The sequence below is a fragment of the Leptinotarsa decemlineata genome, unplaced genomic scaffold, assembly GCF_025532065.1.
Source record: "Leptinotarsa decemlineata unplaced genomic scaffold, Ldec_3_MD MMD2_P_RNA_scaffold_2, whole genome shotgun sequence".
Classification (NCBI taxonomy): domain Eukaryota; kingdom Metazoa; phylum Arthropoda; class Insecta; order Coleoptera; family Chrysomelidae; genus Leptinotarsa; species Leptinotarsa decemlineata.
The window spans coordinates 15,697,837-15,724,397 of NW_027412529.1; the positions used below are offsets into that span (position 1 = coordinate 15,697,837).

General features: G+C 35.5%; 2 protein-coding genes across 4 annotated transcripts in view; one reads left to right on the forward strand and one right to left on the reverse strand.

Annotated features, from left to right (window-relative positions):
- The window catches only part of LOC141487456 (uncharacterized), a 92,542-nt gene extending 81,334 nt beyond the window's left edge, over nucleotides 1-11,208 (forward strand). Inside the window, exon 3 of one of the 2 annotated variants that reach the window (XR_012468400.1) lies at nucleotides 10,734-11,202. The gene's annotated coding sequence lies outside the window, so the exon portion shown is untranslated. Of the gene's footprint in view, nucleotides 1-10,733 lie in introns of both variants that reach the window. The other variant, XM_074186544.1, reaches the window with a different exon arrangement.
- The window catches only part of LOC111508872 (cytochrome P450 9e2), a 49,355-nt gene that overhangs the window by 11,085 nt on the left and 11,709 nt on the right, over nucleotides 1-26,561 (reverse strand). For both annotated transcript variants that reach the window (XM_074186542.1, XM_074186543.1), the window contains one exon: nucleotides 9,658-9,862. In XM_074186542.1, the coding sequence (XP_074042643.1) occupies nucleotides 9,658-9,862 (205 nt within the window). The remainder of the gene's footprint in view (nucleotides 1-9,657; nucleotides 9,863-26,561) is intronic.

Genomic DNA, 26,561 nt, shown 5'->3' on the forward strand with positions numbered 1-26,561 from the left:
ACCTTGCGTTTTTATAAACTAGGGGTTAAAGGTACAAAATTTCTTATTTTGACTAAAATTGCAATTATAAGAGCTGTATATGATGAAATCGGCCGATACTTGAGGAAAATCCATAACTAACGTATTCCAAAAACACTTTATTGTGAGATTTTCAGTAAATTGTTTTAAAATATCAGCTACTTAAAATTCAGGTACTTCGTTTACAGGTACTTTGATTACAGGTACTCCATAAACTATATATATATTTAGTATTGAATGTGTACAATTAGTTAAAAGACACGCCAGATGAAGCCATTGTATGGCGAAACACGTGTTGCGTTTTTGTAAAACAATTTAGTTTTTTTGGAATACGTTATAAGAGCTGTAGTTTTTCACATTGTTTCAATGTGTTTTCTCCATGATTAATTTTCATCTAGAATTTTCATCTAGAAATTTAACACTAGGAGAGTATTTAATATTTTCATCATTAAATTTAACTGGATCTTTTGAACCAGAACTTTTAGATATAAATATATATGAAGATTAATAGAAACGTTATGTCATTTTATGACATTGAAGTCATAAATTGATTTTAATGCAAAGAGAAATGAAAATATCTATGTTTTTTACCACTTTTATTTGTAACTAACGTTACTGCAGTTTCTTCCTATATGGACATACTCAAACTTATACAATGAACTAGTTTTCTCGATCTTCTGGGGCCAATTCAACTTGCCAATATCCACTCTTCAAATCCAAGGCCGAGAAAATTGTCGTCGATTCTTGGAAGAGGGTAGCTGTCTTTCTTTGTCACGTGATTCAGTTGGCGATAATCCACGCAGAACCTTGTCGAGCCGTCTTTCTTCTTCACTAACACGACTGGGGAAGACCAGGGGCTGTCAGAAGGTTCGATTACTCCTTCTTTTCCTATATCGCTGACTATCTTGTCTGCCTCTTATCTCTTGGCCAGAGGGGGTCTTCTAGCTGATAGCCAGATTGGTCGGGCATTCCCAGTGTCGATTCCATGCTGAACCACATTCGTTCTGCCGACTAACTCCCTCAGTTTTGATAGTTGTGTTGGTGGTATGTCCTTGGAGGAAATGTCAATTAACTTCTCCAACTCTTTAGGCAAGTTGTTGGCTTGGCTAACCGAACTGCGTACACTCTGTATCACCGAGAAAATGGACGAACAGTGCCCCAGCATTGTTCCTTTTTTCAAAGTCACGGGAAAGTAGTTGACATTCATGACCCTGACCGGCACAACTTCATCATCATGCAACAGGTTCTTCCCAAGTGCAATTCCTCGTCCAATTTTCTCATGGTGTATCTTGGGCTCGAACATTACCACCTTGCCGCTGCTCGCACTTCCGTCCAAGCGAGCCTCCAGGATAGTTTCAGCCCTTTCAGGTACGCACACGTTTTTAGCCAATAGGACCCTTATCGTCTCTTCGCTTCTTTCATGAAGCACCAGCTCTTCTCCGCCGACACGTAGGACGCCGTCTTGGAAATTCAGCTCGAACCCTTTGGAATTCATTATGTCCATTCCAATGATTGCATCGTCCTCGATGTCCGCCACCAATGCACGATGTTTCAATTTAGTGCTGCCCAACACCAATTCAATTAGTAGTTCTCCAAGTACAGTGGCTGGCTCCCCTGTTGCAGTGCGTAGCTTCCAGCTTGACGGTTCAATTCTTGCCGATGTTTTGGCAAAGGTTGGTCCAAGAATGTTTCTCGTCGCACCTGTATCTAGCAGCATGGTACAAGACTCGTTGTTGATGAAGCCGTCTACGAAAACACCTTTTTTTTGTCGTTGGAGAATGGCAACATATGCGTTTTTTACGGGGGCTTGCTGGGTACAGGTCGACGATTGCCCCTTCTCATCGATCTCGTTTAGTTTTCCTGATTTGGTGTCGATTCTTTGAAAGCTGGACATTTGCTACGCGCATGTCCAATTTTACCACAGTTCCAGCATCTTATTTGTTTCCTCTCAGGCAACACTTCTTTCATTACTTTTCTAATGGTGGCCTCAATATCAGCAGGCACTTGTCCATCTTCCTCGATAGCTCGAACTTTGCTCTGGTTCTTGCAGGGTTGTTTTGCAGCCTCAAACTCCAGAGCACTTGCCAGTGCATCCACAAGATGTTTGGGATGAGCTAGTGTCAAGGCCTGCCTCGTTTCTTGGTCACGAAGTCCGTCCAAGAATGCCTGAACTGCTAACCGCTCCATTACATTTTCCGGTGTAGCAGGATATGCCAGACGAACCAATCGAGCAATGTCGGCTTCAAACTCCTGTAGGGATTCTCCTGATTTCTGGCAGCGGTTCTTCAGCTGTGAAGAACCGGTGCCACCAAATGCTCAGCAAGTTGATTTAATCGGTGAGCCAATTGAACTTTCAAGAAAAAAACCCAATGTTCGACAAAGTCTATCAATACTGATACTAACCTGATAAAGGGGTCATACCTTGCTAGTTTCGTAATTACAAAAGATGGAAAGCCTCAACCAATCGGTGAGACTGTTTTAGTGCCGGCCGCTGCGGATCTGGTCCAAGCCGAGTTGAGAAAAAAGGCAGCCAAAGAAATCCAAAAACACTACTCTCAACTAACACAGCAAAGAGATGAATTTGTCAATATGTCCAAGATTATTGAAGAACAACTGGCTTTAAAACTCCAAATATGCAATTATTTTGCACTTGGCGACATCTTAATTTCAGTTTGAGTGAAGTCACAATTCATGTGTTGAAGTAAATTGAAACAACGCATTTTGAATATTTTTATAGAATAAATGGGTTATATACAGAGTGTTTATTAAACAAGTGGCAGAAACTATTTGAGGAACTATTTCTTTGACTATTCTAAAGATATTTTGTTCTTTGAAGATTTTTGATGGGAAGCTTTGTTTTGAAAATACGGGGCGAAAAGAATTTCGACAATAACTGTGTAGTGGTCTACACCGCTACACTGGCCCTACCAAGTTATGAGAAGATTGGATTCTTGCATCCGTCGGTGGCGGGGAGGGGGGCGTTAGTTATTTTCAACAGTTCTTGTAGATTAAGAAACATAACATGTAATTTTTGGTAATAAATTATTATTGTCGGAATTCTTTTTCGCTCCGTAGCTTCAAAACAAAGCGCCCTATTAAAAATCATGAAACTACAAAATATCCTTAAAATAGCCCCTTGAAATTTTGGCGAATATTTGATAAACACCCTATTCATATGTATTTCATATTATTCAAAATTTCCCAAAATTCAATGAAATATTGAAAGTGATTGATAACGCCAAAGTTATCAATCTGTTAGAACATAATGTGAGAACTAGTTTTGAAAGTAAATCATTCCAAATTATATAATTTGATCTTACTTTACCCTCATACTCGTACATGCATAGGTAAAATAATATCAATGAAATCGAATATGATTACTCAAACAGGCTTGGCATATTCATATAAGTTCAGTAATTTGAAGGTAAAATAATATCAATCAAATTGAAATCGATCACTCGAATAGGCTTGGCATATTGGTATAAGTTCAGCTATTTAAAGCACTGTTTCCTGTAATATGATAAAAAAAAATCTTCTCTCTCATGGATTCCTCATATTTATTCACACTTGAACGACTAATATCATCTTCTATCAGTTTTTGCGGTGACTGTATCAATTTATTATCAAGCCATCATTGGGATGTACTCATTATCTATGTATGTATAGATTTCACATTTCCATTTCAAAGTGCACAATAAATTGAATTGAAATATATTTATAAAAGTGAAGGTGACCGACTTATCACTCACTCTTTCATCCCTGTTTCTCCATACTAGTAAGACCTAGGAGGCTAATATTTGGTACATAGTTACTGGGACGCCCATCGTGGAGGTAAAAGGGGCGCGTTTGTATATGAAAATTACCTTTCATCACTGTTTCTCTGTACTGCTATATTTTCTGAGGCTGAAATTTTGTATGTAGATTTGTTTTATATTGTGCAATAAGAAAGGATTTCTGAATATTCCAACTGAGGCGCCAACCACAGAGGAAAAAGCAAGTCCATAAAACAAAATCATCTTTTCATCACTGTTTCTCTACCCTTTTGAATTTCCGGTGGTTGAATTTATATTTAGTATCAGCACTGCACCGGGAGCCGAGTTGGGTCGCTAGTGAAATATAGGTGAGACTTTTTATACTTTTGCCAAAACAGTAATCGTATATTGAAGAGATTGACAATGAGTTTTCCAATGGATAGATAGATAGGTCTTTATTATCTAAAATTATATACATTTTGTTGACAAAGGCTGTCATGTTTATAAATACATGAAATGTAAAACATATATAAAATGCTGTTTTTTTGAAGACTATATTATTCACAAAAATACAGTGGAGATTAAAAATAACAGACAGCAAAACAACCAAAAAATATCAAAAAAAAGAAAATTACCTAACATATAACGTAATAATATACATTGTGGTATACCGAAAGACTATAATGTGTATGCAGAATACTTTTCCAAACTGTGAAAGCACTTTTCCAAAACAAGGTTCTTCGATAATTTTCTGAATTCTTTTGAGTTCATAAATTGACGTAATATGTTTTGGTAGATGATTATGTATTTGTCTACTTCTACAGATTTGAGACTGCCTGGTCAATGATGATGTGGACAATGGATGTGGATTGTAAAGTTTTTTATCGCTACGCGTAGACCTTTATCTATGGCTTTGAAACATTTTTCTCAAGAATCAATATTTCAAATATTGTTAATATTTCATTTCTGCAGAAACGTGGCATTCACGAGTCATGCATTTTTCAATTTGAATATTATTCTCAAAGCTCTTTTCTGAATAACGAGTATACTCTGCATCAAAACTGGCTTCCTGAGCCCCAGAAAGGAATTCCATGCCATAAAAGACTCTCTATAAGTGGATAGTATGCATTTATTGCTGTTAAAAATCCGAGTTCACGAGATATGACATTTATAGCAAAGCAACCGGAATATTTTTTTCAAAGCAGTAATTTGCGTATCAAATTTTAAATAACTGTCAATGAATATACCAAGAAATTTGGTAACAGGCTTTCAATCATGTGTTCACCTAGTATTACTTGTTCTTAGTCCCACTTGAATGTTATCAGATTTGTTTTAGAAACATTCAGCGATGGCATACTCGATTCAAATCATTTTTTTATTTTTCATAAATCTGGGTGGATATAGACCTAGTCAAAGTACCGGGATCTTTATTACGCTAAAGTACCGTAGTGTCATCAGCAAAGTAAATGTTCCAGATATTTCGAGTTTTGCCATATCGTTAAAATATAACAAGAATGAAATTGGGCCTAGGACTGACCCCTGTGGAACTCCGCGTACAATTTTTTCACGATCAGAAGTGTTGTTGCTCAATGTCATTATTTGACTTCTACCAATAATATAAGATCTGAACCATTCTAAGGCTGTTTTTCGGTAGGACAAAAAATATATTGAATTCAACATTTGGAAATGAATATATGAGTATTATTCATTTACAAAGGTCTTCAGAACCATGTCTATTCTTCCATATGAATGTAAAAATAACAGAAATACTAAAATGGAGGATACAGTTAAAACAGTTATTCATTAAATGCATTGAATTCGAAATAATGTTCAGTGAATACACTTCATCTTTCCACTGCAATTCATCTCTTTAACAAGTTTTTTAAAAATGAGGACATTACGCAGTAGTTTGCTTGAAGAGCTTGATAAAGTGCAAAAATCCTCTTAATACTCGCTACCACTATTTTTACAGACGAAAATAAATCAACAATATTATGATGGATATCAGAGAGTACATTTGTTAGGCACATCACTCGAACAAGAAAACTGCAGATATTAAGTTGTTTCAAAACTCCTGCTACTTTTAATGTCATGCATCTCTGTTGATGCATATCCCAATGAATATTTATTCTACTGTGTCGTGGTATATACTAATCGATAGAGAATTTCATACTCCATACATTGATGATGTTCATTTGTGTCTAAATTTTACTCATTGGTCTATTTTCAGCTCGGGCAATGTTGCTCTATGAATCCAAATTGAACCAAAGCGCTGCCGAAACAGACAACAAAATTAACCAGATTTCTGGCAATGATAGTGTTAATGGTCAGACAGTGCGTTCTAGCCTTAAAAATGAGCCTCGAAATGGTCGACCTATTGTAACAGAAGACGAGGATTTGAGAACCCTGGTGGGAATTTTGATGCTTTGAAACGTATTGAAGAGCGAAAAAATTCGAAAAGTGAATGGCCCACAATTCGAACGATCGATAGAATTGGTCACGTTTTGAGATCCGTTCTTTTTTGCTTTTGTGTAACCGAAACGATCCTTTTTTGGATCGGATCGTCACGTGTGATGGGACGTAGCTCCTCTACGACAACAGATGTTCAGGACAGTAGCCACCTAGGCATTTCTTGAAGTCAAAATATCACCAAAAAAGACCATGGTTTCTGTATGGTGCTGGCACTGGTCAACAGAAAAGTTTCGATACTGCTGATCCTGAACAATTGTTTTTCGAGCAATAGAAATCTCGTTGTGAACCAGCAATGGAATTTGGGACTCATATCAAATGGGCCCGAAAGAAATATCGACGTGTACGACCTCATTTATGATTCAGGTTGTATGATCTCATTAAGGCGAAACATCGGTGTATACCAGTGAGGGTGACAGTGTTCTATGTGAGTACAATTTATAACCATTCATTCAAAGTAGAACTCATGTGAATGATATCTGATTCTTATTCCACAACAAATGTTTGAAATACAAACTGAGTAGAGAAAAGTATCTTCTGTATAATTCAGTGTTCATATAGAAGTATTTGTTTCGGAAGAATTATTTTCTTTCGTGTAATTCAATGTTTATATGAAAGTAGCTATTTCAGGAGGACTTTCTTTAAGTTTGTGTCTGAAAGTTACTTCTTTGCATGATCTACACATTCATGTATAGAGTTTCAAATTGATTACTTCCTTCCTTTCTTTGGAAGATTCTCTCATCCCTTTTTATTGTATCAGATGGAGTAGTAGAAAGCCAAAAACTTTCTTTCCCAAAAAAAGATATTTTGTTCTTCTTTTCATTTTCTAAAACGTCATTTTCATATTCCTGTTCCTGTCATTATTCTCATTAAGACACTTGCCATAAGGCTCTTCAGTACCAAATTGGGTAAATTTTCGTTATGTGGACACCCGGCAATTTTGAAAAAATTTTTGACTGTACTTACGTATTTTGATGCGTAGATTACGAATCCGAAAGAAAAAAGCGGCGCTCTCCATTATTTAAAAAGTTACGGCCCTTCAAAGTTCAGAAAAGGGCAACTTTTCAGCCTCCTTTTTCACTAAATAAACTATTTAAAAACACAAGCATTCATTCACTAGGTTACCTTTACACCTTATTCCTCCTTCTTTAACACTTTTCACTTCAATAATCAACATTTTTCTTATAAAAAACTTAATTTAAAAACGAATGCTTCTCCTGGTGACATTATTCTATTTTTAGGTTAGTTACTAGTGACATTTCGGAAAAAAGCGGTTGGTATTTGTCGTCGTCTACTATTTCAGATTCGTAATACACCACCAAAAACCAATTTACGATCTAAAGAATGAAGGTAAAAAACATTTCAATTACTTCAGGAATATGGACTGCATCAGTCGTACCAACCATATCATCAACCTTAAAAACGTAAAATACAGTGATATGTAACCAAAAAGCAGCTCCGTACATTTTTTAACATTTTTATAAAAAAAATGTTGAGTATTGAAGTGGAAATTGTTAAAGAAGGAGGAATAAGGTGTAAAGGTGACCTAGTGAATGAATGCTTGTTTTTAAATAGTTTATTTAGTGAAAATGAAGGCTGAAAAGTTGCCCTTTTCTGAACTTTGAAGGGCCGCTTTTTTCTTTCGGATTCGTAATCTACGCATCAAAATACGTAAGTACAGTCAAAAATTTTTTCAAAATCTCCGGGTGTCCACATAACGAAAAACTTTCCCCAAATTGGATAACATTATAGAAAATACACACACTTCATTCATGAATTACGATTTTGATTATCAAGGAATAAGCTTGATCTGCTTATGTCATCGATGACATCGTAATGACATTCATTCACCTATTTGATTTAATCCTAGCCAAGAGGAATCTTATTTGAATTGAAGGGGTTATACTTTTTAGGAGTGATTAATTTTTTTGGGAAAGAAAGTTTTTGGCTTTCTACTACCCCATCTGGTAAATAAAAAAGGGATGGGAGAATCTTCCAAAGAAAGGAAGGAAGTAATCAATTTGGAACTCTATACATGAATGTGTAGACCATGCAAAGAAGTAACTTTCAGACGCAAACTGAAAGAAAGTCCTCCTGAAACAGCTACTTTCATATAAACATCGATGTCATCGATGACATAAGCAGATCAAGCTTATTCCGTGACATTCAAAATCGTAATTCATGAATGAAGTGTGTGTATTTTCTATAATGTTATCCATTTTGGTACTGAAGAGCCTTAGGGCAAGTGTCTTAAGCCGAAACATCGGTGTATACCAGTGAGGGTGACAGTGTTCTATGTGAGTACAATTTATAACCATTCATTCAAAGTAGAACTCATGTGAATGATATCTGATTCTTATTCCACAACAAATGTTTGAAATACAAACTGAGTAGAGAAACGTATCTTCTGTATAATTCAGTGTTCATATAGAAGTATTTGTTTCGAAAGAATTATTTTCTTTCGTGTAATTCAATGTTTATATGAAAATAGCTGTTTCAGGAGGACTTTCTTTCAGTTTGTGTCTGAAAGTTACTTCTTTGCATGATCTACACATTCATGTACAGAGTTTCAAATTGATTACTTCCTTCCTTTCTTTGGAAGATTCTCTCATCCCTTTTTTTTTGTATCAGATGGAGTAGTAAAAAGCCAAAAACTTTCTTTCCCAGAAAAATTAATCACTCCTAAAAAATATAACCCCTTCAATTCAAACAAAATATCCATATTGAATCAATTTCAGCATCTTGATAACGGCAATTTTCAACGAGAACATTTGTTTAAAACTTAAGAGCGGAGTACGTGAATGACTACACTCATATTTTTCAACAACAGAATTTCTATTTTGATATCTATTGTAACTCAATATTAGTTTATTTTATGATTTTCACTATAAAGGGTTTAACAAAAATCGCGACAAGCGTAAAAAAATGTTCACGCTTGAGAAAGCTATAGAATAGTGAAACAGGTGTCGCGGTTTTTGTGAAACCCTTCATAGTGAAATTCATTCAATGAACTGTAATAATGACTTTCAATATGAATTTTCATCAAGTATCAGCCAGTTCTATTCAATTAAATCTATTGTGCCTTAACGCGGAGAGATGCATCACTAACATCGCGTATTAACCTTGAAACTTTGTCAACCAATCTCAGACAAATGTTTTTATTTTATTTAATCTGATAAGTTTCACAATAGCAATCTTTCAATGACTGGAATCCCTTCTGTAGGCAACAATTAAACTCGTTCTACCCTAGACTTTCAAGACATTTCTTAAGACAAGTTATTTCTTATGATATTCTCTGCTTTCCCAGGTAACATTCATTTCGTATTGTTACACTGAATAATCCATTCATTCAAATGATCACTTCATCAACGTGTAACCAACTCCGACCACAAAAACCAACATATCATCAGTTACTCACCAATATTCGATTCTTCGACTGTGGCAAATCCTGTATCCACACCAATATTTTCTTCTTTTTGCTGTATCCCCTTCCTTGCTTCCATCAATAAATGAATCATATCTGGCCGAATAATGTTATTTTCCTCTCGTGTTTTAATGGTATCATTCACAAGTTCTCTAAAAAATCGGCCTTCTTTATCACCAATGAATGTTATTCTCAGAAGCTGAAAATAAATCAGTTCGAAAATATATACTGTCAGTATAATGTAATTAATTTTCTGAAATTGAGCCATAAGAATTTGTTAGGAATTTTTTATAGTAAACACAAAATCGATAAACCGTTTGAATGAAAGGATACATTTATCGAGCGAGAAATTGGGTCATTTCTCGTGAGAATGAGCTTTATTCGTGAAGGAAATCCTGAATGAAATAACTTTAAAAAAAATTTCAAAAATTTTTTTGTTATTTCAATAATCAATATCAGATATATGAACCGCCACATTACAAATTTTTAGTAGAGTATCCTTGTCTTCAATTTTTCATGTTTTCATTCTTGTTCTTCATTAGAGAAAAATATAAGTTTGACTATTGAGAATACATTTTGTAAATGAAGGCCCAGGAGGTGAATTGTCAAAAATGCTTCAAATGGTCTCAAATAAAATTTTGAGAATTGTCGTTCGGAAAGGGGAGACAGTTAGTTAACGGAAAAATGAGCAGACGCTTTTCGACCAAAGATGGTAGTGGATTGGAAAAAAACAAGTCTCGATTATAGACAACAGACGAATACCAGGGAACAGATCGGTAGCGTCTATATGCTGTCAGACCGACGGCATCTAGTAATGTGAGTTCAGATCCCCAAAACACGTTGCTGAAATCCAACTTGTAGTCATGGTGTGAGCCTACCTACACATCAATGAATACAGCCAATGAATAACAAATTGTCCGTTGTCTCCGGGTGTGTATCTACTGCACGCTCTCCCGGAGACCGCATACTAAAAACCGAGAGACGAATCCTACGAAACATCTATAACCTCCCATTACGATACCCTTCCCAAGACTTATATAAATATTACTCCAACCAACTTGAGATTTCAGGAATAACAAGGATGATACGCTGCGGAAGCCATGAGAAGCAACAACACCGCTGCCATCAGCACCCACACCAACCCTTGGACGCCATGTGGAGGCCCCAGAAGGATACTGAGGAAGAAGCTCCTATTCCCCCAGCCAGACTCCTGGGAGCAGTGGAAGACCCGACGGAGCAAATCCAGGACATCCTAGAGGAGTACCACTGGCGATCTGATAGAGGACAGCGCATGGCCTGGAACACCCTGAAGTCTCAGGCATACTTCCCTCGATCCAACATAAGCCCGATTTCTTAAGAACAACCACCGCTATGGACCCGGACACTCCAACAAATTATGCAACTTCTAACTCCAAAAATTTTAATTTAAATTATTTGTAAAAAAACCCAACCCTCAAGAGGCATTACCTTTTAACAGGGATCCCCTCATATAATTTTATATATGTAACTTATTCTATCAATCCGCTAATGAATAAACATTTCTCTCTCTCTCTCTCTCCGTGTGTGCAGGTTTTCATACCTGACGTCTGCTACAGCAGATATCGAACAACTCGATATCTTGTTAAATTTTCATTCCAGAAAAACAATTTCGAGTATAATTTCAACTGCATCTTCAATACTCTTCCATAGAATTGAAAATTTTCAAATTGATTTATGATTTGTGAGATACTTCATCTTGAAAGCTATCCTTACTTTTCGTAATTTGCTTAGCAGTTTTTGAGAAACTGCCTCTGGAATATTGTAGTATACCAAAATATTATTTTCAAAATGAATAATTTTTTGAATGTGGAATGATTTCTGAAACTCCTCAATGAAGTTTACTCTTGTTATTTTAATGATGTGAAATGATGATTTTCTTGAACAGAAAATTGTATCATCAGTTTCCTTATTGATGCAGAAAATTTGTTCGGAATAGTGATTTATCAATACCCATCAATAATTTGCGAAAGTTAATCCCTTATGGATTATGACTTTCACAGCTAATTTTACTTTTAATATGTCTTCCAGAGGAAAACTCATTCAATGAAAAACCTAGCAGGTATCTTATAGCGACACAGTGTACCGGGTCATAGCCTCTATACGAAGTCAATTCGAATGGCATGAAAACTAAATACCTACCGAACGTCAGCAGTTCCTTTGTATGACATGGACAGCGTGGTATAATTTACGAGATCTAATCATCATTTTCATATGGAAGGTTTTATATAGTAACAACTAGTAAATTTATCAACACCGGTACAATGGTTTTTTATCTGGATTTTCGGATTGACTTCGTATTGACAATACATTAATACGACATATTCTTGTGACATTCATCTCGGATGAGTAACCTAGTATCATTCCGTTGAATAATGAAATAACAACCGTTATCAAGAAATTTTACCACAAAAATAGTTGGGGAAATTATTTCAGCCACAGGTAAATACAAGTATTTCCCAACTGGAAATTCACCTATTTCTTGAATGAACGTTTAAAAGTATCGAGAAAAACCAGTATTTTTTCATTGACTCGAGACTTCATGTTCAAAACTGACGAAGTTCAATACAATCGTTGAACCCGTATATTTGCATCTTAGAGTGAAAATTCCTGGTTCACTTTCTTGATGCTTATTTAGGCTATACAAAGAACCTACCTGCATATTTCAAGATTCCAGGTAGGTTCAGTAACTTCGATTGTACGTTGATATAAGAGCGGGCAACAGCTACTGATTTACACTTTTACTTTAAAAATACAGTAACTGAAAAAATATGCCAACTGCACCAAGAAATGAATAGCTTTGAGAATCGAATTATGTTACCTATGAAGATATTAGCATAACTAACATAACCGTCAATGCCGTCTGCTCTCACACGTCTGTCCGGGATCGTGTCGCGTTCTCGGCAATAGCGCTTCATTGCTTAGACCGCCCCTCTACCGGCGGGCGCGTCGCGCAATGACTTATTTGTTGCGTCAAGTTAATCTTATCGTGATAATAAACAATTCGTTCAAATTACTTGGTGTGAAAAACAGAACACAGAAAACAGACAACAATTTATAAATTTCTATTAGAATGCGACAGATATTCTCGAGGGTGCATTGTAAAAATAGTATCCAATTTAATTGTATTTATGGTTCAATAATTTGCATACAGTGGCTACCCCGTAACTTTTATTAGAATAGACTTTTATTTAGAAATATTCAAGATAAACAATCTTACGGTAATTATCTACACGTAACTCCGAAGGTATAACCCGCGCACGCCAAGATAGATCTCAGGGGGCAAGAATTTTTCCGATTTACTCAATACTTATCGTTATATTTTGACCAAAATTTCACAAAATCTTTGTAAATTGTACTCTACATGTTACTCTGATGTATAAGCTGTATTAATGTGGAGTTTCATCTAAATCCGTTCAGTCGTTAGGGCGTGAAAAAGTCATAAACATCCATCCTCACAAACTTTGACATTTATTTCAGTAAAGATATCATTTCTTTTCACCCTTTTTGAGAATCAGAAATTAAAATAATGTTTTCAAGTCGCTTTCCTGATTCATTGGATGGAATGTATTTTTAAATCGAAAGTCTGCTTGAAATATATTTTGAAATGTGATATTCTCATTGAAAACTTGTAATAATTATTTATATGACGTGAAAACCAAGAATGTATAGATAAGACAAAGCGAGCTATCAGAACTCGTTTCAAGATACACTCAGTACATCTAGTGCCGCTCAACATGCTTTGGAGAACGGTCATAGAGTAACTGAAACTGTTGAGATCTGTATGGTTTCGATAGTATGATCAACTTTATATGAATCACTTTGTTGAAATTGTTCAACAAAAAAATTGTCCACAAATGTTTACCACGAATCATTGATGTGTGTCGAAAAGTGAAAGTGTTATGCTAGTTGCACACACACCGATTTTGGACGGCCAGTATGAAATCGGCCGATTTTTATCGGTCAAACAATCAGTTGCTTTGTTGTCGAAATTAGCACGCACTACCAAAACGAAGTTAACACGTAGTAACTACAATTTCACCGAGCATTCGAGACTGGAATGGTCGGTAAAAAACCGGTGAGTATGCAAGAGTGTATTTAGTCATGTACGCCACTACTTCCCGGTACTGCCGGCGATACAGTGGCAGTGGACGACTGCTCACCGGTATTTTACCGGCGACGATCACCAGTCGGCGTGTGTGCAAGGTCCCGTTCCCACATGTGGTTCACTATTGGAATTTGGACGACCGGTACAAAGTCGGCCGTCCAAAATCGGTGTGTGTGCAACTAGCGTTAGATATAAATATAAACCAGTTTCAGAGTACGAAATTAGTGAACCTCATCTCCTGAAAATACCGACTTGGTTGGTGAAACGAGTGTCAAAAATAGCATTGCAGTTCCGGTATTTGGGAATAGGGTTTGTTCTGCAGCCGGTTTTCAACCCATTTTTCCGATCCTGTCGTCTATGGAGTTGATTGCATTTTTATGAGGCATCAGAAAAAAAAACATCGCTGCCTCAGAGCTAATCTCGATCAAAATCACCGCGATCGATTAATGGAAAATTTTAGGTGGGTAATATTCAAATAATCACAGTGTACAGTTTCGTTTCAGCTTGAATGAATGAGTCGGGATATTTCAGTATTTTCAGGATATAACTATTTTTAGAAATTATTGTTAACATACAGCTTTCAATGTAAACATATTTATTGAACAGGCATCTGGATCAGCGATTAAGATCAAATTGTGTCAACATTTGAACGCTGTCCACACACAAGCGTAGCTGAAATCAACAGTGTGAGTCGATTAAGTCACACCCGTTCACTCATTTTTTCATTTCTGCACCATGGTTGTTCATAAGTTACATTTTGCTAAATGTCTCGAGAATTATGAATATTTACAATTCAAGTACTAGTATTTTCAGAGCTATATTTTCTTTACATATTATGTTGAAAATTGAGAACATGTTGCTCGAAAGACTACTGATTAGTGATATTTTAGGAAGGCTATGGTAGTTTGTTTACAGAGAAAATGGTTATCCTAGAAAAGGGACCCAAAAAAATGTGACCAACTGACGATTGTCAAAAATATCGAGAACATTTTAATCGAAGTGATTTCAAAGAGTAAACCAGGGTTTCGTTAATTTGGAAAACACAAAATAGTAGCTATTTTTTCAACACGCTTCACCTGGATGTATGTATGTTTGTCTGTTTGTAACTCTCAAGAACGGGATCTGTATTTGACAGAATTATCGACATTATTGCTTGATATATTCGCGAGCAGATGGCGCTGTACGTAACCGTCTTGATATATCGACATTATTGCTTGATCTATTCACGGGCAGATGGCACTGTACGTAACCTACTTGATATAATTTGAACTCACTTCACATGTATTTCTTCATTTGAAAAAATATTTTTTTATAAGCACATGCGCCTGCTGCCTTATTTGTAACCCTCCTTTGCGTGCCTGCTGCCTTGGGCTTGGTAGCTGATTTTCAGGCTCTCTCTCCGGAATCGGAAAATATCAATGGTCATTTTTCTAAACAATATACGGCTGACTTATCCCAAAGTTTAGATAAAATAAATACCGGGTGTCCAACATTTTATGTGACAGGCAATATCTGGTTTGTTGAAGGAGATACACAAAAATGTTTCATACAAAAGTTTTACGAGTTCATAAGAGCTATATTTTGATATAATATATAATATATATATAATATATATAATATACAGGGTGTTTGGTGTAGGTGCTACAGACCAAAATTCCATTTTTTAAAATAGAACGCCCTGTATATCATTACATATTCAGATGCTACGTTGAATTCTGATGTCATTTCATGTTTGGTTTTTGAAATTCGGTTACGGCGTTGTTGAGTTATTGCACTTTTCCTTAAATATAAAGTTTCAAATAAACTTATTTACTCGTACACGAATCCAGTCTATATATTTTATTAAATTGAACTGAACTACTACTGAATACAAACCATTATTCTCACCTCTACGATACGATATCGATATCAGTTGAATATAATATTGAAATTCTTGAGAATGTGACTAACTTGAGGGTGAATTGCTTTATATTGCACAATTTCATCAAGTAGCTTATGATTGTTGATGCCATAGTAACAAATGTTGTTGAATTGTATCTACTTGTCAGTTCGATTCAGTGATTCTTTGCAAAACAGTAACTGTGTTCTCTGTGCGAAAACTCCAGTATGCCTTTCGCGTTTAGTCCAAGTGATTGCATCGATATGTTATTAATTTTTGGGGAATGTCAGAAAAACTGCCATCAAGCACAACGTCTATACCAAGAACGTTTTCCAGACAGACCCATTCCGTCACGAATGACTTTTTCGAGAGTTGTAGAAAAATTGCGAACTGGGTCATTTCCTTCTACTATAAAGCATCGTCATCATACGAGATCTGTTAGAACTGAAGATTTAGACATCAATGTGTTGGCTTATATTATTATTCATCCACATGTTTCTATCCGTACTCTTGCAGAAGAAGTCGGTGTGAGTAAATCTAATGTACAGAGAATTCTGAAAGAAAATAAATACCACCCATTCAAGGTTTGAAACCCACGGACTTTGAACGACGACTTGAATTCATTGCTTGTATTCAGGTAATATTACATGAAAGTCCTAACATATTCAGTCAAATTTTGTGGAGCGATGAATCGCGATTCCACAATAATGGAGTTGTGAATCGACATAACAGTCACTATTGGTCTCAAGAAAATCCCCACTGGGTCCGCGAAAGTAATTTTCAAACTACTTGGGGTATTAATATATGGTGTGGATTGTTCAATGGCCGCATCATAGGACCTTACTTTTTCAATGAAAATCTCAATGGATTGCGATATTTACATTTTCTAGAAGATGATTCGATCCAGTTGATGGAAGATATTCCCATTGCAGAACGACAAGGAATTTGGTGGCAACAAGATGGTGCTCCTCCTCACAATTCACAGGTTGTTACTGAATATCTGGATAGAACGTACCCAATTAGATGGATTGGTATTAAGGGTCCAATTCAGTGGCCGGCTCGTTCCCCAGATTCATCACCGCTTGATTTTTTCCTATGGGGTTATTTAAAAGATATTGTTTTCACTACTCCCCCTTTGAATGTGGATGATCTGAAAATGAAATTCGACTAGCGTGCAGTGATATTACGCCTGATATTATAAGAGCGACTTGTACGAGAGAAGTGATTCGACGTTTCGTAGCCTGTATAATATCTAATGGGCATCACTTTGAACAATTTTTATGACTTATTTCTAGGTACCTACCATTCTTATGAAATGATTTATCAAGTTATATTATTTACATTGTTATCAATTAAAGATTTGTTTTCGAATACACCTCTTTCAATTTCGCCATTGTTTCAAATTCAAAATGATTCCTGACTGAATTCCACAACTCAAAATTGAAACCATCACTTCGAACACCCAAAATTTCGAATAATTTTCATGTGATCTGATGCAGAGAGAATAACTGTATGAGATATTTTTAAAAATGATAGTCGTTCTCAAGACTTTATATTTTAAGCAATAACTCAACAACGCCGTAACCGAATTTCAAAAACCAAACATGAAATGATATCAGAATTTAACGTAGCATCTGAATATGTAATACTATACAGGGAGTTCTATTTCAAAAAAAGGAATTTTGGTCTGTAGCACCCACACCAAACACCCTGTATAATTAAAAATCATATCAAAATATAGCTCTCATGAACTCCTAAAACTTTTGTATGAAACATTTTTGTGTATCTCCTTCAACAAACCAGATATTGCCTGTCACATAAAATGTGGGACACCCGATATAGTTTAAAAAGACTAAAACATACGCTTTTATAGCATACGAATAGAATAGTTTAAAAAGACTAAAACACTAAAACACTAAAAAGTGTAAAACACGCTTTAAAAGAACATCGAACTAAAATGTTGAAGATATTTTTTTTAAATAAGCTTGAAATAATAACGAACGAAAAATACTAGTATTATTGTGAAAAAAGCGTGGGCGCTTTGTGCCATGGTATGTTTCGTTCGTTATTGTTTTAAGCTTATTTAAAAAAAAAATATTTTTAACATTTTAGTTCGATGTTGTTTTAAAGCGTGTTTTTTAGTTTTTTCAAATATATTTTTTTGTCCGCAAAGGGGGGAAAATACTTAGTTTGGATATGAACTCTTTACAACGATGTGTAGATTTTACATAGAAATTACACGAAAGAAAGAGTATTCCGAATCAACTTTTTTTATACGAACATTGAATCATACAACAGTAATTTCACTTTATCCACTTTGTACTGCAAATATTCGTTATGGAATTGAGTCAGATATCATCCACAACAAGGGTATCAAAGAGTTACGATATAAAATTTCATGGAACCCTGTCTTCCTCAAGGGCGGACTTCATTTTCGAAAGGGGACGTTTGTCTTATTGCACGGTCAGCAACAATATGAATAATAACAGATGATCTAAGTTTGGAAATCATCATTTTGAATTACTTTTACCTAAATGAGTTAGTTTCCTCAAATTTGAAAGGAAAGCGAAAATTGGAAAGTATTTAGCTGTACAAAAGCTTTTTGTGAATCATCATTAATTATCATCAATAATTATTTTCAAAATACAACAATCATCGGAATTCGGAAAATTTTCACTATTCGAATAATTTGGGTAATTATTACCGCTATTACAGTCAGCCTGACTTTTATCGTCTATATTGTAACAACTCTCAGTACAAGAGTTCATTTTTACGAACAACTCCAAAACGTAATCAAATACTCCAAAATAAACCTATACGCTGATGATACACAATTACATTTTTCATTCCACCCTTCGGACATGATTACTGCAATGCAGATGCTAAATGAAGACATAGCCCCATTGATTTCTACCTCTGCGCAGCATTGTCTCCAAATCAATGCTAGTAAAAGTTCAGTTTTGGTCTTTGGGGCTAAGAGAGAACTGAATGGCTTTCAATTGACTGTAGACAAGGATGTGGTTGCACCGACTGAACATGCAAAAAATTTAGGTATCATCCTTGATTCAAACTTGAAATTCAAACATCACATCGATAAATGCATCAGTATTGCCTATATGAACATCAAACAAATTTATACCAACAGACAATGTCTCAACAAAAAAGTAAAAACCATACTCTGTGAATCTCTTGTATTATCCAGATTTAATTTTGGAAGCACATTCTATGGGCCATGCATTGATTATGAAGATAAACGTAGAATTCAGGTTGTTCAAAACAATTGTCTACGTCTAATACACGGCATCAAACGTGGCCAACATATATCTCATAAACTCAAAGATACCAACTGGCTCAATATGGTAAAACGGCAATCATTACATGCTGCTTGTCTATATCATAAAATTATCACTGAAAAAGCTCTCAAATATTTATACAAGAAATTGTCATACCGTTCAGATGTTCACAATATCAACATTCGTTACAGGGGAAGACTAACACCCCCCATACACCGTACATAATTATTCAAAAAATTTTTTTCATATCAGATCGCACGAGTGTACAACTCAATCTCTGATGAATTCAAACTGATGTCTTTGAAAAAATTTAAAAGAGCATTGAAACGGAAATATTTGAACGAAATCTAATGTACACCCATTGTCAATAAGAATGGTGGTTCGTAACATTACTACCCTCTTTTTTCTAACCGTTTATAATTATGTCTAATATACTATTGTGTCAATTATATATTTAGTACTTTCACTCAACAATTTGTAAATAGTTTTGAATATTTTTTTCCGTTATTTTTTCTGCCGATTTTTTTTCCGTTTTTTTGCATTACATATGTGTATGTGTGTATATGGGTACATACATATATGTGTATATGTATTGTGTATACATGTATATATAGTTCTTTTTTTTTGGCCTAAGATGAAAAACAGAGGTTGCATCTTTTGGTGCAACCAACTGATCTTCAGCCTTTCCCATTTATTTATTGTATCATTATGGGAATAAAGACCTATTATTATCATTATTATTATTATAAATTTATAATAATTGATCAGTCACTAATTCCACATAAGGTACAATGATAATATTTCACCGTCACCTCATAGTTTAAAACAAAGTAGTTTCCCGCTGTCTGTCCTTATGTATGCTTAGATCTTCAAAAATACGCAACGGATTTTGATGCGGGGTTTTTTAATGAATAAAGTGATCCACGAAGAAGGTTTATATGTATATAACATGCATAATGTAATAGAGAAACACTGATAATCGAAGAAACAAACTTTTTTGCGCCTACATTGCAAACACCAGCTGAACCCTACGCTATAGATCAAAATAATATACCACAGTATATTGTACAGAGTGGGCCAAATTAGACACTTTCAACGGGAAACTCCTGTTTAAGAAACTAGATAGATGAAAACTGATGGCTGTACCTGAGGGTTAAATTTATGACAAACTCAATGGTGGAAACGCATATCGATGCATAATAATAATAATAAACGTCAACAACCATACAAAAAATAATAAATCTGAGTAACAGCATGTTTTTCAAAAATCTGCATTTTCGAAAAGTTGCTGTAACTTTTATCTTGTCAAACATTGGTATAAAAAACTGATTTTTTAAATTAGGTATATATCAATAGTTATTGATGGAAAACCATTTTTTAATAAGACACCCTGTGGCATCTGTGTCACCCTAGAGTCAGCTTTGAAATGTAGACTATGAAACGCACCCGTTGATCAAGTATGCTTTGGGCGACGCGGCGATAAAACATAAAAAAAATGTTCAGTAATAATTATAAAATGTTGAGACAGCTTTTCACAGCAGTAATTGAAACGCATAGTTCCAATAAAACTGATGACAATTTATACTATATTTACTACTAGTAAATGAAATTTCAACAATAATAATAATAATGATAAAGAACAAAGGATGAGATAAATTTCTTTGGAAAAGGTGTTTTGAATGCCCACCTGATTCTCCTACACACAGACGACACCTTTTCTGAACGTTTTTTGCCGAATAAATTATTTACATAGGAGTGAGAGAAGCAAAACTTTGTATCACTGCCGCTTCCAATTCGTATCTAAAATTATTCAGCAACTTGAAAATAGAGTCTGCCAACCTTCCCCAGGGGTAAAAGTACTTAGGCGCAAGGTCCAGTCACTTGGCCAGCCAAAGGTTGGGTTCTTGGTTGTCTATCTAATCATTACTGAAATTTGCAGGCAAAAAATTGGTGACAATTACAGTGTTGTCTTGTTGAAAATATATTTTTCTGAGCTCTATTAGTGGCAATTCATCAACAAGGGGTTCAATATTTTGCATTGAAATTTCTAAATACATCTGAGATGTGAGAGTGCCATTATAAATGAACGGGCCGATATTTCTACATCAAAGTGTGCGTATCAAAGTCTACATGAAAAAACCTAAGAGACCTGCATTTGAAAGATGACTCTAGCAAAACATCAAGTGTGATACATTTTTAGAAAGGTAATTTTAAGCCCTATTGAAATATGCAGGAACATACAGGGTATCTCATAAAAAATTTCATCATTAACTATCCATATCTCATTTGGAAAAATAAGTATTTACACCATTCAATTCTTCGTAGAGAAGTGATTCGGAAATGATTTCATAGAAACAATAAATTTTTGACATAGAAAAAGTTACAGCAACTTATCGAAAATACTCATTTTCGAAAAACATGATGTGACGATGATAGATATTGATATGCGGTTTTACCATTACGTTTGTCATAGAATCCGAGCCGCAGACACAACCATCAGTTTTCATCTATCTAGTTTGAAAATTGGAGTTTCCTTTTAAAAGTGTCCAATTTGACCCACTCTGTACACCTCAAGAAGGCCTACAAAAAAGTCCACGACGGTATATGTCTATCTCGTAGGGATAACCCAAATAACCATTTTTTATCATTCACTTTTTCAGTAAGCTATTTTGAGCAATACAGCAATGATCCTTATTCATTTAAGTACTTAAATAGACTGTGTATTATATATATATATATATATATATATATATATATATATATATATATATATATATATAATACATATATAATATATATATATATATATATATATATAATACATATATAATATATATATATATATATATATATATATATAATACATATATAATATATATATATATATATATATATATATATATATATATATATATATAATACACAGTCTATTTAAGTACTTAAATGAATAAGGATCATTGCTGTATTGCTTAAAATAGCTTACTGAAAAAGTGAATGATAAAAAATGGTTATTTGGGTTATCCCAAATATATATATATATATATATATATATATATATATATATATATATATGTGTGTGTGTGTATATATATATGTATATATACATATATATATATATATATATATATATATATATACATATATATATATATATATATATATATATATATATATATATATATATATATATATATTTATATATATATATATATATATATATATATATATATATATATATATATATATATATATATATATATATATATGTATATTTATGTGGTCGAGGAGTCAGGCACTAGGTCACCGACTCTAGGGGAATAACCGAAGAGGTCAGACCAGCCTTTAGAGGACGCTTATCCCAAGTCCGTTGTGCGCTATGAAGAATAGCACCCTGCACGAGGTGGCCCTGTATAGCAGTGTACTCTCAATGCTCTGGGAGAGAGAGAGGCTGTGAAGCGAACACAAAGTCCCCCCAGTTAATGTGTGAGTTGCCGTGCTGAGGATTGAATGGCAGCAGGGTAAGCTGTCGAAAACGGTACCTCTGAGACACCAGGTCTCATCTAAGAGTAGCAAGACCTTACCGCGGCATGCGGGGCTCTGTCGCGGCGGACTAAGTTTCCCTAGTTACTCGTAGGATTCATATGGATTCAAAAAAAGTAGAAAAAAATACAGAGCCGAAAACGCCCAAAGACACACAAGAGCCAAAAGGGCTTGGTACTAAGGCCCCAAAGCAAGAACCTAAACACAAGGTTCTTGTATCCTCCCTAGAGGAGGTAGAACTACTATCGGATGAAGAAGTGAAAATTGCTCATCTAGGCGGAGCTTCGAGAATGAGGCTCAAAAACACTTAGAAAGTGGACTCAACTACATAATCGCTAAGAGGCTCGTCATAAGAGAAAACTTTCTGAAGAGTCAGCAACCGAAAAAGGCCACAAGGCCGGTTATCAAGAAGAGGACACGAAAAGAGCCTAAGAAAGGCACGAAAGAGGCTGGAAAAAGCATGGAAAAGGCTGGAACAAGCACATCCACACATCCAGCAGCTGCGGTATGCTGCACATCCAGCAGCAGCATACCGCCTCAACAAAGCCAGCTGAGAAAGAAACCAAGGCAAAAGGAGTTTCCTTCAAAGATGCCCTCACCTCAGTTAAGGTAGCTGTGGCAGATGCCACAGCTACCTTAACTGAGAAAGAATAAAATGAGTTCGGAGAGGCTAGCAAAAGTTCAGGACTCAATTTCTGAAGCCCACGACGAAATTCCACCTGAGGGACCTCGAGTGCGTTTTGCAAAATACACACATAAACCGGGTTACCTGGTTATGACGTGCGCAGATCGCACAAGTGCAGACTGGTTTGGAGATGCCATACCCACCATAAAACCATGGGAAGGGGCAACCCTAAAGGTAATGGAAGGGGAGGATATTCCAGAAGCAATCGGCTGCACCACCTACATCCCGAACGATAGAGGCCAAAGGCCGGAAGCGAAAAAATTTCTGCGAAGGCTAAAAGTCGCAAATCATGGGCTCAATACAGATCTGTGAACGGTGTGGAGTAAAACTCCATCGGACAATGGCCAAAGGCGTTCTCGATGGACAGTGAATCCTTTGAGGAGCTACAGAAAGTCGAGATGTCTCCTTATTATAACCTAGGAAGAATAAAGTTCCGTGTTAAAGGAAGACGCAGCCCAAAACAAGGCACAAGCTGGGAAGAGGTCAAAGAATCTTCCCCGGGGATAGCAGAGATTCACGCACAGAAACAGTAGACCCACCAGGAACGAGTCCTCTCAAGAGGCAAGCAGTACATGAGACGGGTATCCCCATGGAGATGGAAGAAGCTTCGGAGAAGGCAGAGGAGAAGCTCAGTTCACAGAACTGAGCACAACCAGGGTCAGGGTTCTGCGTGTGAACCTCCACCACGCCAAGGCGGCAAGCGTTGTTGTTTGTAGGAGATTCGTCAAGGACGGACTGGACGTGGCCCTACTGCAAGAACCCTGGGTACATGGAGGCAGGGTTTCAGGCTTTAAAACTAACTACAACAAGGTACTATACAAAAGAGGTGCAAAAAAAACTCGCGCTTGTATCGTATATTGTAATAGGATAACTTCACACTTATTTCGGTGCTCTGCATCGCTGATATTGTTACAGCTATCCTGGTCGGGCTATTGACGGGACAATATAGACTCAACAAACACATGAACAACATCGGACTGGCAGACACATCCCTATGCAGGCTTTGCCAAGACGATGAGGAAATCTCCGTACACATACTATTCTATTACGAAGGTCTATCAAGGATAAGGTTTGCAACATTAGGGGAGGAAAAACCACAACACTCCCAATATATGGAGAACTTGAAGTCTGGCCTAGGAAGTCTAGTTACAAGGACGAGCCTAGACAAGGAACTCTAGCAAACATGAGGGCACACACAATAGACCTGCAAAGGTTGCAGTGTAGTGGCTGTTCAGCACAGAAGCCCCATATTAATCTAATCTAATGTATATTTATTGTTAGCATTGTACCCGTGCGTAGCCAGGGCATGTCGCTGGTTTTTCGATATTTCATGGTCGATAGGTGATTCATTTAATGCATTCATTTAATGAAACAATTCTATTGATCATTTTACCTGAGAGATGGTATTGAATAATTCAATTAATTCAATGGCTGAAATTATCGATAAACTTGGTATCACATCTTCACACGAACCATTCTATGTCCATTTACCTAAATTATTATATCTACATAAATTAGTGCAATACTCAAAAGTTTCACTCTAATAGTTCATTTATAAATAATTGAACTACCATCTGCAAAAACTATGATGTAAATTTATTGAATCTAGCAATTTCAAAGAACTCGAAAAAAATATACATAGCTTGCATTTGACATCATAAAATTACGTGAAAACGAAACAGGATACATCGAAAGTATTTGAGACAATCTTGGAAATACGACCTACCCTTTATGATTACGAAATATATAGAAATTTGAAGTGAAATATTGGAAATTGAACAGATTGAAATTTTAAAACTGAAATAGATTAATCGTATTATATCAATGGCTGAAAATAAGAACATATTGGATGTAAACCTGTTTATATTACACAAATAACTCGAAAAGAATAAATGAAAATACCACTAGGGAGACTACAAAAAAATATAAATATACAATACAAAAGAAGAACAACAGAAGGTAAACATTTCAATGAAGAAAACATTAATTTCTGAGTCAGAAGGTGATTCACATACGTACTTAAGTACATACGTGAGATTTTCACTTGAAGTTCTCACAATCAATATTGTGACGCCCAAAGATGCTATCATACAGGGTGTTTCAAATTCGATCCTTAACATTGGGATCACGGAAACTATGAGAGATACGAAGATGGTTGAATTGGCGCAAAGTTACGCATTTACTTGACTAACAATATACCGTTAAGAAAGTTCTGAAGTTCCGAGTATATCCGGAGATATCCGGAAAAAACAGAACTTTCGGAAAATGGGTTTCATTTTTTTCTTGCTTAATTTTTCGAAGGATTCGGAAATGAATTGCACTTCCAATTGCCACTTTTTCCATGGTACATACTGGTGTTTTCAGGTTTGCTATCCGACGTTTCGTCTTCTGGCCACCATCATCAACTTTTTTATGAGCGCTACATTGGATTCTTCCTATTTTGAATAGATTTTTCCTTTTCAATGATGTATCATAAGTTATCATTCTTTTCCGAAAAATTAAAGATATTGAAAAACATTAATTCTTATCACAATAGGCTTCAACTTTGATGTTTCTAAATTTGACTTTCAATTTGTTACAGTCAATGACATTTTGTTATTGTACAAGTCATTGAATTTTTGGCGAAAAATGGCTCTTACGAATGAAGAAAAAAGAGACATGATACAAATTTATTACAAATACGATAGAAACAATGTTGATTAAGACATCGGAAATGTATTTATCTTGTATCTCGAAAGTTATTGGATCAAAATCTATCCGAGTTTAGTGACGATCTAATCTGAAACACCCTGTATAGTGAAACACGTATCATGGTTTTTTTCGAGAACAAAACACAAGCACTACAGAAAAATCCTTAAGGTGCTCGTGCTCTAAGAGCGATGCCTGTGCGAAAATAGCGAATCACATTGAATCTGAATCGCTGGAGATGAAATCCATTTGGAGGAACGTTCTCAGGAAATGTATTCCACTCGAGCGCAGTTCTTCAAATGAAAGAGTTTCTAAACAATGAAGTACGAGGTGTACTGAGTTGAACGTCGAAACGAAGAGCAGCCACAGTCCGTCGCATATTTCTGATATGTACCGCTCTTTGAGGAATAAAATGTGCTAAGTCACTTGAACACCTCACGTGAAAGTATCTATACAAGGTGTTAATCAAACATGCGGCAAAAAATAAAAGGACTATTCCTTGGACTTTTCTAAAGATATTTTGTCCTTTGATGATTTTTGATAGGGCTCTTTGTTTCGAAGATACGGGGCGAAAAAAAATTTCGACAATAACAATTTTGGAAATTTTAAAATTATTAACGTAGCCGAAATGAAAGTATAGCGTACTACACTGGACCTACCGAGTGATAA